Source organism: Mobula hypostoma, chromosome 2, assembly GCF_963921235.1.
Source record: "Mobula hypostoma chromosome 2, sMobHyp1.1, whole genome shotgun sequence".
Lineage (NCBI taxonomy): Eukaryota > Metazoa > Chordata > Chondrichthyes > Myliobatiformes > Myliobatidae > Mobula > Mobula hypostoma.
Window position 1 is genome coordinate 46,406,633 of NC_086098.1, and position 17,204 is coordinate 46,423,836.

General features: G+C 39.1%; 1 protein-coding gene across 1 annotated transcript in view; it reads right to left on the bottom strand.

Annotated features, from left to right (window-relative positions):
* The window catches only part of LOC134357193 (matrilin-3-like), a 50,770-nt gene extending 35,589 nt beyond the window's left edge, over positions 1–15,181 (bottom strand). The window contains exons 1-3 of the mRNA XM_063068466.1: positions 15,016–15,181; positions 2,838–3,407; positions 1,168–1,290 (exon numbers count right to left, since the gene is read on the bottom strand). Coding sequence (XP_062924536.1) covers positions 1,168–1,290; positions 2,838–3,407; positions 15,016–15,181 — 859 coding nt within the window. The remainder of the gene's footprint in view (positions 1–1,167; positions 1,291–2,837; positions 3,408–15,015) is intronic.
* Positions 15,182–17,204: the final 2,023 nt, after the last annotated feature.

The window sequence follows — 17,204 nt, forward strand, 5'->3', positions numbered from 1 at the left end:
TCTTGGTGGTCTCCCTCACTAGTCCTCTTCTTGCACAGTCACTCAGCTTTTGAAGATAGCTTGCTCCAAACAGATTTACAGGTGTGCCATATTCTTTCCATTTCTTGATGATTGAGTGAACTGTACTCCAAGGGATATTCAGTGAATTGGAAATTTTCTTGTATCCATCTCCTGACTTGTGCTTTTCAACGACCTTTTCACTGAGTTGCTTGGAGTGTTCTTTTGCCTTCATGGTGTAGTTTTTACCAGGATACTGACTTACCAGCAGTTGGGCCTTCCAGATACAGGTGTATTTTTACTACAATCAATTGAAACACCTTGACTGCACACAGGTCTCCAAAATCAGATTTCCGTTTAACTAATTATGTGACTTCTAAAACAATTGGCTGCACCAGTGATTATTTGGACACTAGACCTGCCGCACTTGAGTATTGTCAACAGTTTTGGGCCCATATCTCAGAAAGGATGTATTGTCATTGGAAAGAGTCCAGAGGAGGTTCACAAGGATGATTCTGGGAATGAAGGGGTTAACATATGAAGAGCGTTTAGGCCTGTACTCACTGGAATTTAGAAGAATCTGGGGGAATCTCATTGAAACCTACCAAAGGTTGAAAGGAGGCCATGGACAGTCCTGTCAGAATGGGAATGGAAAGTCAAATTGAAAAACTAGTGCCCTGAAATTATTTGTACAAATGCTAAGCTATATCAGAGGACATTAGATTTAACTATGTTGATGTGGGGAAAGTTCAATGTGATCCTCTTTCTCTCCAGTTTTAAAATATTTCTTAAGTTATCTCATTGACCAAGTTCTAGATCACCACTCACAACATGTCTGAATGAGTTTAGATGATAAAACTCCTTTAAGACCCTTGCAAAGTCTTATATTGATGTAAATTGTGTTTGACACTATATATTAATAGCATAAAGGACACATGATCACCCTACCCTAATTCAGATGTTTATTTTCAATTATAATTTGATTATTATCTTCAGCCCTCTATTGAAAAAGTAATCCTATTAACCAGCTTTCTGGACTAATTTAGTTGGCCTCCAATATTAAGAATGGGAGGAACAGCCTGAGAGTCTAGATAAGTAAATTAATTAAGACACCTCAGAGGTACCCATGACACAATTACATGATAAATCTAGTAGCAGCAAGTAACTCACTTGAACAAGTCCTTTGGTCTTCATTCAGTTTAAAACCCGGACGACACCTGCAGTAAAAGGCTGTTGTAGTGCTCACGCATATTTGTTCGCAGTTGTGGTCTCCAATAGCGCACATATCGACACCTGAAAGAAGTATTCAAGTATTTGTGAAAACAAGGACATTGAGTAGAAATATATCTACTAGGAACACAAGTGGGACTTTTCAATTTCCTGTTTGTAGATCAACAGCAAAATAAGTCCCTGAAATCACTGGAGGCACGAGAGACCACAGACGCTGCAACAAGAAGCAAGCAGCTTGAGGAACTCAGCAGGTATCTGAGGAGGGAAAGGGCTCATCACTGCTCTGCATCGGGACTTGTCCTGCTGCAGGGTCTCAGCTCGAAACGTTGACCATCCCTTTGCCTCCATTGATGCCGCCTGGCCCACTAAGTTCCTCCAGCAATCAGTTTCTTCACCCATTCTGATGCCGATAAGCCTTGACCTTCTGTAGTAAATAGGTTGACACTGGCTGTTTAAAACAGTTATAAATTATTATTGTTCACTATTTGGTACCCATAAGCACTATTATTTAATAAATACAAATGGCTGACAAATATGCTGTAAATGGTCTTTGCAGATTTTCCTTATTCGGATCATCCATTCTGCAAATTTTAAGCAAAAGGCTTTTGTGTTTTGCATAAATAGCTTCAGGAACTGTACCTTTTGCTTTAAGTTCCGTAGGTGTTGACCTGCCTGAAATAGTAGCAACCAAATCACAGCACAGCTGTGGCACGTCACTACACAGAGGTATTTTAGCAAACATACTGCTAATACCTAATAGAAGCATGCAGAGTGGATAAATCAGATCAGTAATCAGCTTGCAAAGCTGGTTTGATATCAGAACTGTATATTCAAAGCTCAGGCCTTCCCCTTACACAGCCGGACACTGGTCCCACAGCTGAAACAGCACCAAACAAAACCACCTCAAGGGACCGTCCATAGTTTCAGGTTACTTTCCACTTCACGGCGCTTTAAGTCTTTTGGTGTTGGTAATTGCAATAGATCTCTCCCCAGGGAGTGGTATGGCAAGTGCTGAAGGACAGAATGAATGGTTATCGATGCCCTGGATCGAGACTAGTCATGGCTCCAGGAGGTGACAAAGCCAAGTGACAGTCTTGGAGAAGCAATGCTGTCAAGTGCTTTTCACAGGTGAAGTACTGCCTTAAGAACGATTGTCAAAATGATCTCATGCCCAATGCCATTCCTCCTCCCTCTTCTCTTAGTTGTTCCTACGTACTCACCCTCCAGCCCCATAGACTTTCCAATCAATCAACTGGAGTAAAATGTCCTGAAGTGAGCTAAAGTAGCTGTTACTGATCAATTCCAAAACTCAGGCTAATTCACAGGAGCCAATTACCCTACTACCAGCTCTTTAGGAAATGGAAGGACAGAGAAGTACCTGAAGGAAGCTAATCACAGAACAATTGTGCATACCTCTACATAGGCAGCACGTCAAGGCAGGACTGAACCTAAGTGACTGAAGCTGTGAGGAAGCTGCACTAACTGCTGCATCACGTTACCACAACTACTCTTAAAGTACTAAAGTACCACAAAGGATCCTCTAAGAGAGCATCTGACATCATTATTTTAATTGGCATCCCCACATTTGTGTGACTCCAGTAACAGCTTACCACAAAGTGACTCCTTCAGCCTGAAAGTCAGCTTCTCGATCACACCGTACGTCTCCACGTAGAAGACATGATCATCCAACGGTTCACTCGCCATTAGCCTAAGGGACTGTTTGTCAGCCCTGTCCACGCCAACAGCATAGATCTCAATGCCAGCTGTCCGGGCTCTTCCAGCTATTTCTGACACCTGATCTTGGGGTCGACCATCTGTCACAATGACGGCTACTCTGGACACACCAAGGTCCTTGGGTCTTGCTCCTGCAATATCAACAAAAGCCTTCTGCATGGCATCCTCAATTGCCAAACCTGTCATGGTGCCAGTAGAGAGCGGTTCAATCTGAGAAATTGCACGCTTTATGTCTCTTTTATTAGTGTAAGTATTGAGTGCGAATTCCATCTTCACGGTACTCGCATAGTTGATAACGGCCACTCGGGTTTGGTCAGGTCCAATATCCAATGTGTCAACCATGTGGATCAAGAAGACTTTCACTTTCTCAAACTCCTGAGGTCGGACACTACGAGAACTATCAATAATGAAAACCAAATCATGTGGTTGACTTATACATTGCAATTCTGTGAAAACAAAGAATAAAGTTTCTAAAATACAATGAAAATAGCAATTTAAAACATAGCATTATACAGTCTTCAAAGCAGACTTACATATTTCATATAAAAAGACGATAGAAAGCATATGATTTTATCTGCTGATGAGTTTTTAAGCAACAAGGTGGCAGCTGAATTGAGAGACAAATGTCCGAACTTCACACAATAAGGTACTTACTGGTGAAAGTACAATCACTCATAGCAAAAGAAAGTAATCTGTGAAATCATAACAACGGCAAGTGTGATTTGTGGACAGGAAATGATTGCTTACTGTCTTTTATTACAACAAACTGAAATATATGCCCTCTTTTTATCATCTTCTATGATTCATGTGTTTTCCAGGACTTGAAAATTGTAGACTGCTTCCTACTTTAATTCTACATTTTCCTCCTACAATCGACAGGCTTTAAAAATCCAAACTACTGTCAATAATAGTGATACCTTAGAATCTAAGGCAGTCCTACATTGAGTTCAGTGTTGACTGGCAATTCCTGCGAGGCTGCTGGTACCAAGCAGTGCTGGTCTCTGCCATTCCTTTGGGTTCATCAGATGCATGGAGAGGGGAGCTTGCTAAGTGGGCAACGGCTTGCTCTTTTTGTCATATTGCCCAGGCTTGCATATCTAGACTGCTATATGGTCAACTCTGACTGACAAAGGCCTTGGACTCAGACTTAGAATCATAGCGTTACACAGAATAAAAATAGGTTATTTGTCTAAACACGGACATGATGACCATGGGCAACCTTCTGCACTATTCCATTTGCTCAACACTTGGTCAATAGCCTTCTATAGGCGAAGCAATTCAAGTGCTCTTCTGAACACTACTTCATGCTGTCAATGACTCATCTTCAACCATTCCCTTAAGCAATGTGACCCATGTACATGAAGAAGATTCCACTCTATACCCCCTATAAATCTCTTTCCCCTTACCTTAAACTTATGTCCTCTAGTTTTATCTACTTCTGATACGGGAAAAGATTTACTTCAGTCTACCTCATCTATACCCACCATAATTTAATATACCTCAGCCATGTTCCATCTTAACCTCCTTGGTTTCAGAGACAATAAATCTACAGTAGTATCTCCAGTTTCTCATCATAACTGAACATCTCCATCCCAGGCAACGTCCCGATGAATCAACTCTGCACCATCTCCAGTGTCTTCGCACCCTTCCATCCTCGATGACTAAACCAGAACTGAACATTGCTCTGATATATTTCAGTTCTCTGCTGTTAGCCATGACATCCTGTACTCTGTGTTTTTATAAGAGTTATTAAAGAAAACAAATTTCAAATCCACAAGGCTATTCGAAATCATCATTATTCTTCCCATCTACGTCAATTCAAGTCAACTCAATTCAGGAGTGAATTGGAAAGAAGTGAGGTAATAAGGCAATATAATATAGAATTATCTGCCCAAACCTTTACTGAAGGAAAGTTCACAAGATTTGTTTAAAAAGGTTGATTATTAAAAGGTACAGGAAACAAACATTGGAGCAGGATTAGAAATGACATCACATGTGGAAAAAAAAACTACACAGAACAAGTGGCCTGTTGCTATACTGAGAGTTTCCATGATTCTATGAAAAAAGTGAGCTGACAGCAAACAGAGAGAGAAAATGTTTCTATTCATAGGGAAAGGGAAAACCTGAGCACGGCTCTGAAAGAGAATTTCCAAGAAATCAAATACAGGTATTTAAATTACTCATATTTATCTATGAATGTGGAATTTACAACAGGGAGTTATTGAAATAAATGGTAGGGATGCATTTGAGGTGAAGCTGGATGAGCAGATAGGTGATGCAACTAGAAACAGGAATAGGAAAAAGGAAAATGACTCAAAAATCACTTTAGTTGGTTAGGCTCAATAACCTGTTTGTACAATCGAAAAGCAAAATAATTGCAGATGCTAGAAAGCTGAAATTTTTTTAAAATTGGAAAACTGGATACTCTCAGCAAGTTAGGAAGACTCTAGAGAAATGTAGCTATTGGTTCAGATCAGGAAAAATAAGAAAACTAGCATATTTTAAATTGCAGAGGGGTGGAGAGAACCAAGAGACACAGACATGTTGGTGGTGCTGGCTGAAAGCTGATCAGTTTCAGCTGACCCATCCAAAACAAACGTAAGAGGAAGAAGATCACTGAGAGCAGGAAACAGAGAGAAAAAACAATGCTGGGACTGTGAGATATGAATCACTGTAACTTCAAGGGATCTGCAATAAAAGAAATACTAGAGAAACTCGGCTTCAGTGAAAGAAGAAAACATTAGAGTTTGGTGACCTTTCATTTGAACTGGTCAGAGCTGATACAATCCTTAAAGGCAGGAAAGATAAGTTTATATCATTTTATTTTTGCTGCTATGATGTTTGTAATGGCTTAAGATGACAAGTTGTTATCAAGCATTGTTTCTTCACATATATGGCACAGCACTCTAATTGTACAATTGAAGTGAGCATTATTAACAGATGCTGTAAATATTAAAAGCATGTGCCGGGTATGTCATAAATATGCATATCTTGAATTCAGTATCTTTATTAGTTCTTTTCATGAATGCTGACCAGCCTGTTGTAACCATGAGTGGTTTGAAGGACACCGATGTAAACTCAAAAACATCAAATGCAATCAGATTTTCAAAGACAAACAGTCCAAATCATCCTGTCATTTGTCATGCAAGAGTATTTAAATCTATCACGAGTTTAATTTAATTAATTTAAATGCAGTTGAGAGAAAGTTCTACAATATGAATACCAAAACTTTATCAATTTAATTTTACAACCACCAGTAGTCAATCTGATTCTCTTTGGGTAGTAGATTGTGGTAAAGGGGCATCATAACAGTGGCCTTTATTTATACAGTGGTGCTTATATTTAAAGAAGCCACACATATCTCATATTCTTAATTTTCACACATATCTCATATTCTCATATTCATATATTCATAAGCCTATCTCATATTCTTAATTGTCATTTAGAACTTAACCCTCTGGTTGCTCCTTTTGGCACTTTGGGTGAAGCTAATATATACTTGAGTACCCTAAATGCCGAACATTATCTTTTGCCTCTCTTTTGGCTAGACGGTTGGTTCTTCTTAGGTGGAAAGATGCTGCCCCACCCACTCATGCTCAATAGCTTAGTGATATTATGGCTTGTTTAGACCTTGAAAAGATTCATTAATCACTTCTCAATTCGGACATAAAGTTTCATAAGGTGTGGGGACCTTTTCTTGAATATTTCCATAGTTCTTCTTTAGGGTAAGTTTATCCTTTTTTTTTAGTATGCTACAATCCCTTACTTCCAGCTTTTTTTTCTTGTAAGTTATACAGTTTTTTTAATGAATTATATTATATTTTTGGTAGCCGGCATTATATTACTTTTTTCCTATATATATTTATAGTTCTCTGGGGTTGAATGTTTTGATTGATTTTTTTTTCATATGTAAAGTGGTTGGCCTGGGTTTTTCTTTTTTTCAGTGGGAGGTTGGGGTGGATATTAATTTTACATATTTCTCTTTTGGGTGCTTTTTTTCTTACTGTTATGAATTATATATTGGATTTGTTTGTTTTGCACTGTATAAATCTCTATTTTGTTGTTGGGTTCTTCTTTGTAGTTTCACTGTAGAAATGCATAAAAAATTAATAAAAAAAAAGAAGCTACACACATCAATGAGGAAATGTTTAGTGAATACTAAAAAAATAAAATAAAAGGTCGACAAAGACAAAGTCAAGCTCTGAGTAAACTTTGGAATGCCTAGAGGTTTAGGAGGGAATTTCAGAAACAATTGGCTAAAAAGCTACTACCATTGGTTTGGAAAGAGTTATTGGAATACTTAGAAGGCTAGAGTCAGAAGCCAAACCAAGGAAGACTGGAAACCAAGCAGTAGCCATCTTATGATAGCTAAATGGATCATTTGACATAGGCAACTAATATAAGTTATTACTGTAGGGACACACAACAAGGGTTGATACAAATTTTAATTCTGTCTTTGATACTCTTTCCATTTCAGCAAAGTTGACTACCCCATAAGTGTTCCCATTAATATATTAAAGAGTTGCCTATAATGCTCAAGATTTAGTCAAATGATTACATTACCAAGTATATAAGTGTAGTGTACTGTATATCAATAATAACAACAATGTGTGGGTAAGCATACCACTTAAAATAAAATTATCTTTGGGTTTTAACATGTGTACTCACATCCATTTCTCCATTCGCTCACTAGGCAGATTGAAAGCTATTTAGTGAAGCAAGGCTACAAGTTGGTAAGATGATCTTTTTTTAACAAACTGACTTATAACAATACAATACAAAAATTACAGTCAAAGTACTCATATTACTCTTAACTTCAAACTAATCAGTATAAATTAATTTAAAAAACATACTATCCAACTACCAGCAGGAAATTCCATGTCTACAATTCTTGATTTTAGATGACCCACTAAATCGGGCTCTTTCCAACACCTAACTGGATCATTATATTTTTCCCCTATTTTTATTTTTTTTATTCCAGGAATTCCACCAATTGATCTGCCAAACAAACTATCATTTTCTCAATAGTATATTTGCAGGAGACAATTCCCATTGGTTGACAAGCCTCAGATTCCATTGTAGGTCCAAAGGCATAATACTGCAGATGCTAAAAATCTGAAACAAAAATAGCAAAAGCTGGAGACACTCAACAGATCGGGCAGAATCTGAGGAGACAGAAAAAGAGTTAATGTTTCAAGCTGATGAACTGTCATTGTTAACAATGTTAACTTTTTCACACTCCACCTTGGCTGACTCTGTGGTTTGAACTGGGATAACAAGTTCCTAACTGTAATTTGTTCCATAGATACACCAACATTTTGTAACTAAGCCTGAAAAACCACAATTCCCTTCTGTAGAAGAATTTTTTTTAGAAAAAGGTATAAAATGTAGCAAACGCTGTCGAGATATTTGTAAATTTAGGTATTCCAGTATGCATTTTGACATTCAGTGGGAGTTGTAAAAGACTCGTGAGAACAGAGTGAATACTGTGAATTTGATGTAGGGCCATTAGGAATTTGGCTTTGAAAGAGTGGTAAAACAATGTTTACCTCTATATGCTGACCACCAAATTCTAAGCTGATGACATGTAAGTGATGACATATCTGGTGGTTTGTATGAAAGAGGAAAAGACATAGATCTTCACCTTCCTTCTCAGAGATTATTCATGTAGATTGTTGATTTTTTTTTTAAGTATGAAGGCATACCAAAGTCCCTTCAATTCTTGAATGTACATCAAAAGACAAAAAAGGACGGATAAAGCAAAATTGGCCCAAGGTTATTGTATTAATAGTGACAGTAAAACTATCCGTGTCCATTGTTACCACTCTAAATCTGATAGCAGCTTCTAACTAGAAGATATAATTGGGGTTACTTTGCTTCTCATGACAGTGAACGATAAGTTTGAAGGCTCCTTCTCTCTAATAACAATAACCTTTGATACTTAGATATACGTATAGCTATAGAGTTTTTTTGTTTTATATACATGTACAGTATATATAGTGTGTGTATACATATGCAGTATATATCCTTCCAGTCTGAAACATCCCAATTACTACTTTATTTCCAGCACATGATTTAACTCTCTAGTTTATTTTGTATGGATAACTGAGAATTTTATCGTCTGATTTATTGAAGAGCCTCGGTCTATTTTTTGTTCGTTTACATGCACAATAATTGAACATTAAACTGAAACAATAACCACATTAGAGAAGAGCTCTGCTCAATGAGCCATAAAAATTCTGAGAGCAGTTGTTAGTAAGGAGAATGATGAGTGCCACTCTGTTGGTACTGGAAGTAACATCCTGGGCAGATGTACCTTATTTTAGGTGGCTTGTTCAGATTTTTCAATCTGATTGATTGAAGAAGCCTGCCGCATTTTTTTTAGACCTTAGATCCACAAATCATGATGATGTAGTTGGGCTGAAATAGGAACCAGACATCAAGTATTTCCACTCAATAGCTCAGCAAATCTGTGTTGGCACCTGCTAGCAAGAAGAATGGCAATGCTGTTTCTTGACTGTTAACATGGAAATCTGGCCAGGTAAAGAAATATATTTCTGAGGCTCCTTGCGGTTGTGAGGGGGCATTTCTGTGGGCATTTTGAAACTTGTCTGCAATAACATTAGTACAGGATTTACAAAATTGTTTATATCATCTCATCGGGCTTCCTCGTCCCTTCTGCAAAAAATGCAGCATGCAAACTGGGAAAACTTTTCAAAAATTCTCAATTGGAAGGTTTTGCTTATATCAGACAGAGACATGTATTGGTGCCAAAAGACAGCAGACATTTGTTCCTTTTCATTTTGTTAAACATAAATAAATTTTCCTTGATGAATTCCCTTTTAGTGACAGCTTCTTCCACTAATGTGAGCAAATGAGTCTGTCTTCCTTTACCAATATTTGGATATTTCTCACCAATGTGGTGATAAAATGTTGTGAATCTACCTTTCTGACAAGATATTAAACTACCTGAACACCCAGATGACAAAAAAGATCCTTTGTCACTAATTCAAGATAGTAGAGAGATTACCCCTGCAATGGCTGCGTCAATTAACAATTATAATAATTAATGCTTATCATCACATTGCCATCTCTGGGAGATTACTGTGCACCATTAGTTGCTATTTTTTCTACAATGGTAACTGCAATGAAAAAAAAACATATTTCAGCACTGAGAAGTTATACAAGGCACTAAACATCTGCATGTTTTAAATAGTTATACAGATTTCTTTCATTGACATATGTGTGTATAGTTCAATTACGACTACCAGCAAATGAATCACATACTTTGCTATCTTGGTTTCATTTGCCTCTTTGTTTAAAAGTAATGAAAAATGCTTTTGAAAATATATTTCATTGAAAAATATGTTTCAGAATTTGTTTCCTTGAGACTTAGTGAGGCAGAATAATGAAATAGTTTCATCTGACAGCATTCTAACCTGGAAAGAAGGGGAAGAGTTGTAGGAATGGGTGGGGTGAAGTAGATATCAAGGTGTAGCAGGGAGAAATAGAAATGAAAAGAAAAAGGCAATTGGAAAGGTAAGGGGAGAGCCAAATAACTCAGACTGCAGAGAAATATTTGATAAAGGACAGACAGCAAATGAAAGAAAAAGTGATAGAGCTGAATTTTTAAAAGAATTGGAAGAAATCAAACATGAGGGCTATTTTAAAAAAGCAAAAAAACACTAATTATCACAATGTGCTGATACCTTTCATCAGCATCTCCAAGATGGATCAAAATTATCAGTAGTCATCTTATTTCCATTTTTTATCATCTGTGGAGAAAGAGAGAGAGAGAGAGAATAAAAAGCAAGGAGCTGTAATTGGAGTGGCCATTGTGGGAGTGAATATCATTGGAGTGGGTCAGGCTTTGGCTCAACAGGCTTCAGCAAGAACAGGCATAGGCGAAAGGTGCTGAATCCTTTGGAGTCATTTAGTTGTCTTATTCTCTTATTGGAGATCTAGCACCACACTCTCTCTAGTTGGCTTTTCTATGTATTGATTAAGGAAACTTTCCTGAATACATTTGACAAACTCTTTTCCATCCAGCCCTTTTACAGTATGGGAGTCCCAGTCAATATGTGGAAAGTTAAAATCACCTACTATCACAACCTTATGTTTCTTGCAACAGTCTATGATCTCTCTACAAACTTACTCCTCTAAATCCTACTGACAGGTGGGTGGTCTATAATATAATCCTATTAATGTGGTCAAGCTTCACTTATACACATAAAGCCTCAGTAGACAAGCTCTCTAGTCTGTCCAGACTGAGCACTGCCATGACATAATGCAACCCCTCCCCCTTTAATCCCTCCTGCTCTATCACGTCGAAAACAATGGAACCCCAGAACATTGAGCTGCCAGTCCTACCCCTTCTGCAACCAATTCTCACTAATGGCTACACGTGCTGATCCATGCCCTAAGCTTATCCATCTTTCTTACAATACACCTCGCATTGAAATATGTGCAGCTCAGAACATGCTCAACCTTCTGATTCCTGACTTTATATAGGCTTAACAACATGTTTCTCAACAACCACTCCACTATCTGTTCAGGCATGCTGCTTCTCACCCCCTGCAACTCTAGTGTCACCTCCCTTCACCCCCACCCCACCAACCCCCATGCAGCATGAGCAAACTTTCCCACTGGAGTATTAGTCCCCCTCCAATTCAGGTGCAACCATCCCTCCCTTTCAGATCCCACCTTCCCTGGAAGAGAGCCCAATTATCCAAAAATAATAAGGGCCCCCCCCCCTTAATTATGTGTTTAACTGTGTCATCTTCCTATTTCTGGCCTCACTAGTAAGTGGGACAGGTAGCAATCCTGTGATCATAACCCTGGAGGTCCTGTTCTTAGCACCTAACTCCCTGAAATCACTTTGCAGGATGTCCCTTACCTAAGTCCTTGGACCACAACTACTGGCTGTTCACCCTCCCACTTAAGAAAGCTGTGGACTCAGTCTGAGAAATCTCTGACCCTGGCACTCTCAGGGAGACAACAAACCATCTTGGAATCTCGTTCTCATCCACAGAAACTCATTTCTGTTCCCCTAACCAATGAATCACCTACCATGACAGCCCTTCTGAGCCACAGAGCCAGCTCTGTGCCAGAGACTTGACTGCTGTGGTTTTCCTCTGCTAGGTCATCCCTTCCAGCAGTATCCAAAGTGGTATACCTGTAGTTGAGGGGAAAGGCCCCAAGGGGTACTCTGCACTGGCTGCCTATCCTCTTCCCCCCTCCTGACAGTCACCCAGTTACCTGAGGCCTGCATCTTGGGTATAACTACCTCTCTGTATGTCTTGTCTATCAATCCCTCAGTCTCCCAGATGATCCAGAGTTCATCCAGTTCCAGCTCTGATTCCTTAACATGGTCTGTCAGAAGCTGCAGCTGGAGGTCCTCCTTCCAGGTGTAGTGATCAGGGATACTAGATGTCCCCCTGTCTTCCCACATTCCGCAAGAAGAGCGTTCCAGCATCCCAACTGCTTTAAATGTGCGATAAGAAAAAAATAAAGAATAAATAACAAAATAAAATCTACCTATGGTGTTTGCATTTCCTCACCAAAGCCTCGAAAAGTGAAAGCCTCAATTCCCCACTCCAACACTGGCACACTCACACAATGGCCACTCCACTTAAACCTAATTTCTTTTTATTGGTCCTTGCCAAGTGCCTAATTATGCACAATCTCATGTCTCCTCAGGACTGTGCGCGCTATATGTGCCAACTGCCCCCACTCACTTCTTTTAAACTCTCTCTCTCTCCTTCTACGCAATCCGGTGTTTCCTCAGGACTACAGCACATAAAATGATCTTGTGATCTAAAGATAATAAAGCAAAATATATATGAGTGCTCCAATTTGCTTTTGTTGGAGAGAATTCTAAAGATGTACCACAGATTGGGTGGAAAGATTTGTCCAGCTATTCACTCTAAAGAGCATGCCCTTCATTCTGAAAGATTCTAGTTCTGGATTCCCCAGGTGTGGGAACCATCCTCTCTCTATCTAGTTTGTCTAGTGGAGATTCCTTCTCATTCTTGTACATTCATTTGGAAACAGAGTTAGCCAGTCCTGCCATCCTGGAATCAGTCTTGTAAACCTTTACTGCTCTCCTCCCATGGCAAGAATGCCCTCTCCCAGGTATGGAGACCAAAGCTGCACGCAGACTCCAGATGGGTCTACCAGACATCCAACAAGATGCAGCAAAACTTGTTTCTGTACATAAATCCTCTTGCAATGACTTCCTACCTGCTTGTTGCACTTCAACACTTACTTTCAGCGATTGATATACTAAAGACATGAAGGTTTCTTCATATCTTCCCTCTTCACAGTTCAGATAGAATGAAAGTGGATGACTTCATTTTCATCCACTTTAAAGTGTATCTGTTTTGCATTTACTCACTCAATCAACTTGTTTAAGTCACACTAGGGCATCTTTGTATCCGCCTTACAGCTCTCATTCAGCTTTATAAAGTAAAATTTTAAGAGTTTTGCCATGACCTAGGAAAAGTACCTGATAAAGAAAGTTTCACTTTTAAGGCATAACCTAACACATTATGATAACACATTGATGAAGTTTCTCTTCAGTCAGCTTTGAGACAAGTTGAATGAATGGTATTCCTATTATGAATACTGCTCTAATTTATCCTGTTCAATACCAGAAAATCTAGAATTTGGCCATTCTACAGTATAACTTCTCAAGAAGGTCACTTGGGTTACCTTTATGATTCTAATGATATTTTCAAACAGTCTGTAAAATAACTTGATATGGATACCCCGCTGTTGTCTGTAACGGGTCTGTACGTTCTCCCTGTGACCACCTGGCTTTCCTCTAGGTGCTTCAGTTTCCTCCTAAAGACACACTGTTTGGTAGGTTAGTTGTCAGTGTAAATTATCCATTGATTAGACTAGGGTTAGACTGGGGGTTGCTGGGCAAGGCAGCTCGAAGGGTCGCAAGGACCTATTGCACACTGTATCTCAATAAATAGAGAATAAAAAATAAAAATAAGAGTCACTTGCTTTACCATTAAATCTTCAAATATGTGGCTCTGTTTTAATCAATCTTATCAGAATATGATCAGTTATTAAGAAAGAACCTGTGGGATTAAGGGAACTGTATTAAAACACAGAGAAGAGGCCCTGCAATCTTCATTGAATTTAGGCACTAAAAGACTGTACTGATTAAAGTACTGATTACAGGAGGTAACATTCACTCAGGGAGATTCAGACTTCCTAGTTGAAAATGAAGATGAGCAAGAAGTGATGGGAAGTGATGAATTTCACAATGATGTGAAAGGTAACATTGAACCTGGATGTGTTTGGAAGATGTTATCTTTTTGTCTAAAGACTATAAATGGAATTCCTACTGCTATTGCTATTGCAGTCATTCTAGCCTCCTATTCCTTGAATACTGTTTTGTTCAAACATTTTATTGTACACTGGTTAAAGTAAAAAAAAATGCATTTAAAATAAATTTCATAAATATTATTTGTCCTGATACCAGAAGAGATGTACAGTTGATTGAAAATAAATTTGTAGAAGTATACATGTCAGCACTCCTAAACATTTTCACAATTATAAAATTGAGCAAAGAACTGAAATAATTATTTCACACATTTTGAGTATAGACAAAGGCACTGTTCATGATGAAACTTCAAAGTCTATGTTCTACAGATCCATTTGGAAGACTTAAGCATAAAATAAAGTTATTTCCTACTGGAAAATTTCTTATGAATCTGAACAGATTCTGTCTTCCCGGGGATCTATTTGTAGTTAGAACGCGTAATTCTAATAAGCCTCCAAGACATTTTACAAGAATTATTACTATTAAACAGTTATGTAAAAATGTAATTCTGTTTTCCCGAGGATCTATTTGTCATTAGGACACGCAATTCTAATAAACCTCCAACATATCTTACAAAGAATTATCATCATTAAAGATATGTAAAAATAATCGTGTCAGGTTGATAATTATTGAATCAAGCATTGTCGGTAAAGGAGCTTAACTGATTTATTACAATCAAAAATACTGAGGGAATTTTCTGTTACTTTCCTAGATACCTTGTCCGATGTTAGCGCGCTGTGCGAGAGCAGGTTCGGTATATCCAATCGTCGGAGAGATCAGAATCCTCCTTGTTGGAGCCCTGTAGTGTCGATAATTCCGTCCACAAACTTGGACGACAATCATCAGGGCACAGTAGAGGACACCGCTCCACAACGGTCTCATGGTGTATGCACCTCTTTTGCTCGTCCTTCTCTTTTTCTCGAGTATGTGCGAGTTCTGCACTTCACATACGATCTGCAGCCAGTCTGTGCAAACTTAAAGCTCCCGGACTGGACCACGTGTGAAAGATCGAACCAATCACCGATAAAGCTTGCAAAGGCGAGAGGTAGAATTCAGAGCACTGTCTAGCCGATGACTCACGAAACTGGGCAAAGTGGACGCATCCTTCGAATCACTGGCAAGGTCCAGACGGTCCAGACCTGAACTTCAAGGGCTTTCAGTGCAGGTCACTGAAGGCGAGAAGGGTGATGGGAGAGTGTGGGGATCTTCCTGTGTGTCAGTGATGGAGACAGTGGCCAGAGATCTCGCTGAATGCCGGTGAGGGAATGGGAGGACGTCGGGCTTCTTGCCCTATGTCGTGGAGAAAGAAGAGGAGGTGGTGGGGCTCTGTGTGGGTGGGGAACATGGGGAACAATCTGACCGTGTCTGGACTTTCAAGTATGCATTTCATTCCATTTTGTTTAGTTTTCCTGATACTGTATAAAGATAGCACTAAAACATTCGAGGAACTAATAATTTAACACCGAGATCGGAGTGAAATCGGAGAACAATGCGAACCCCTATCACATTTCTGTGGGAAGGCTTCCCTAAATAGATTTTTTTTACCCATGAAACGGGGATGGTATGTCTGTCAATTCGTGTGAAAATCTGTGTGTGTGTGTGTGTGTGTGTGTATAACGACTGTGGTGTGTATGTGGCATTTGTGATTTTGCTCATATGTCAACCCACTTTGTAAACAGGAAACAAAGAAAAAAAGTTATTTTTTATGCTTATGTGAAACAGCTCTATCATTCCTACCCCGAATATAGCGTCCGTGCCCAATTTTATATTTCAATGGCCACTTAATTGTAAAAACTCACTGATGTCAATTTACATTTTTTAAAAATTGGGCTGTTTTTTCTAAGGTAGAGCATATAGTTTATTTATCCCGGTGTCAACTTTTCCTGTTTTAAGCAACAAATAACCTACCCGAAGAAAAAGCATGTGGGTTACATAAATCGACGTCTGTATCAGGATGCTGTGAAAAGATACTAAACTTAACAGAGAGAAACGCCCACTTTACCTGGCGTTGCGGCGCGTGAACTGCAGTAAATCATCACGAGTATCGACATCCTGCAAACTTTTGAAGTTACCGCCTGAAACTAGTGTGGTAGCGCTAGATGTATCGCAACGATCTTTTGACTGTAATCTCATAGATTCGAAGTTCAAAGCAAATTTATTAACAAAGTACAAATATATGTCACCATGTTCAACTCTGAGATTCGTTTTCTTGCAGATACAGTAAATCCAGGAAACAATAGAATCAATGAAAGCCCGTCCTAGTGGATGCAGTCTTTCACTGAATCTCCCCTCTAAACCCCATCCGTTATTATTTATTTATTTATTTATTTATTTATTTATTTTCTCTCTCTTTCTCTACCCCCCCTCCCCTTTTCGCCTCTATCCCTCTCACTATACCGCTTGCCCATCCTCTGGGCTTCCCCCTCCCCCTTTCTTTCTCCGTAGACCTCCTGTCCCATGATCCTCTCATATCCCTTTTGCCAATCACCTGTCCAGCTCTTGGCTCCATCCCTCCCCATCCTGTCTTCTCCTATCATTTCGGATCTTCCCCTCCCCTTCCCACTTTCAAATCTCTTACTATCTCTTCTTTCAGTTAGTCCTGACGAAGGGGCTTGGCCAGAAACATGGACTGTACCTCTCCCTATAGATGCTGCCTGGCCTGCTGCATTCCACCAGCATTTTGTGTGTGTTGCTCAGCATCTTCAGATAGTTGAGAGGGGGTGAGCGTGATATACGGTACAATTTTGAAATAGGCCAATGTAATAAAATCTGAAGTTTTGTAAACAATGAGAAAATGGCAAAAACCATGTCAAGCAGACATAGGCATGCCAATGGATTGGAAAGACGTAGCAGATAAAATTCATTGCCAAAACAGTGGTATAAAAGATGATAAGGGACAGGCCAA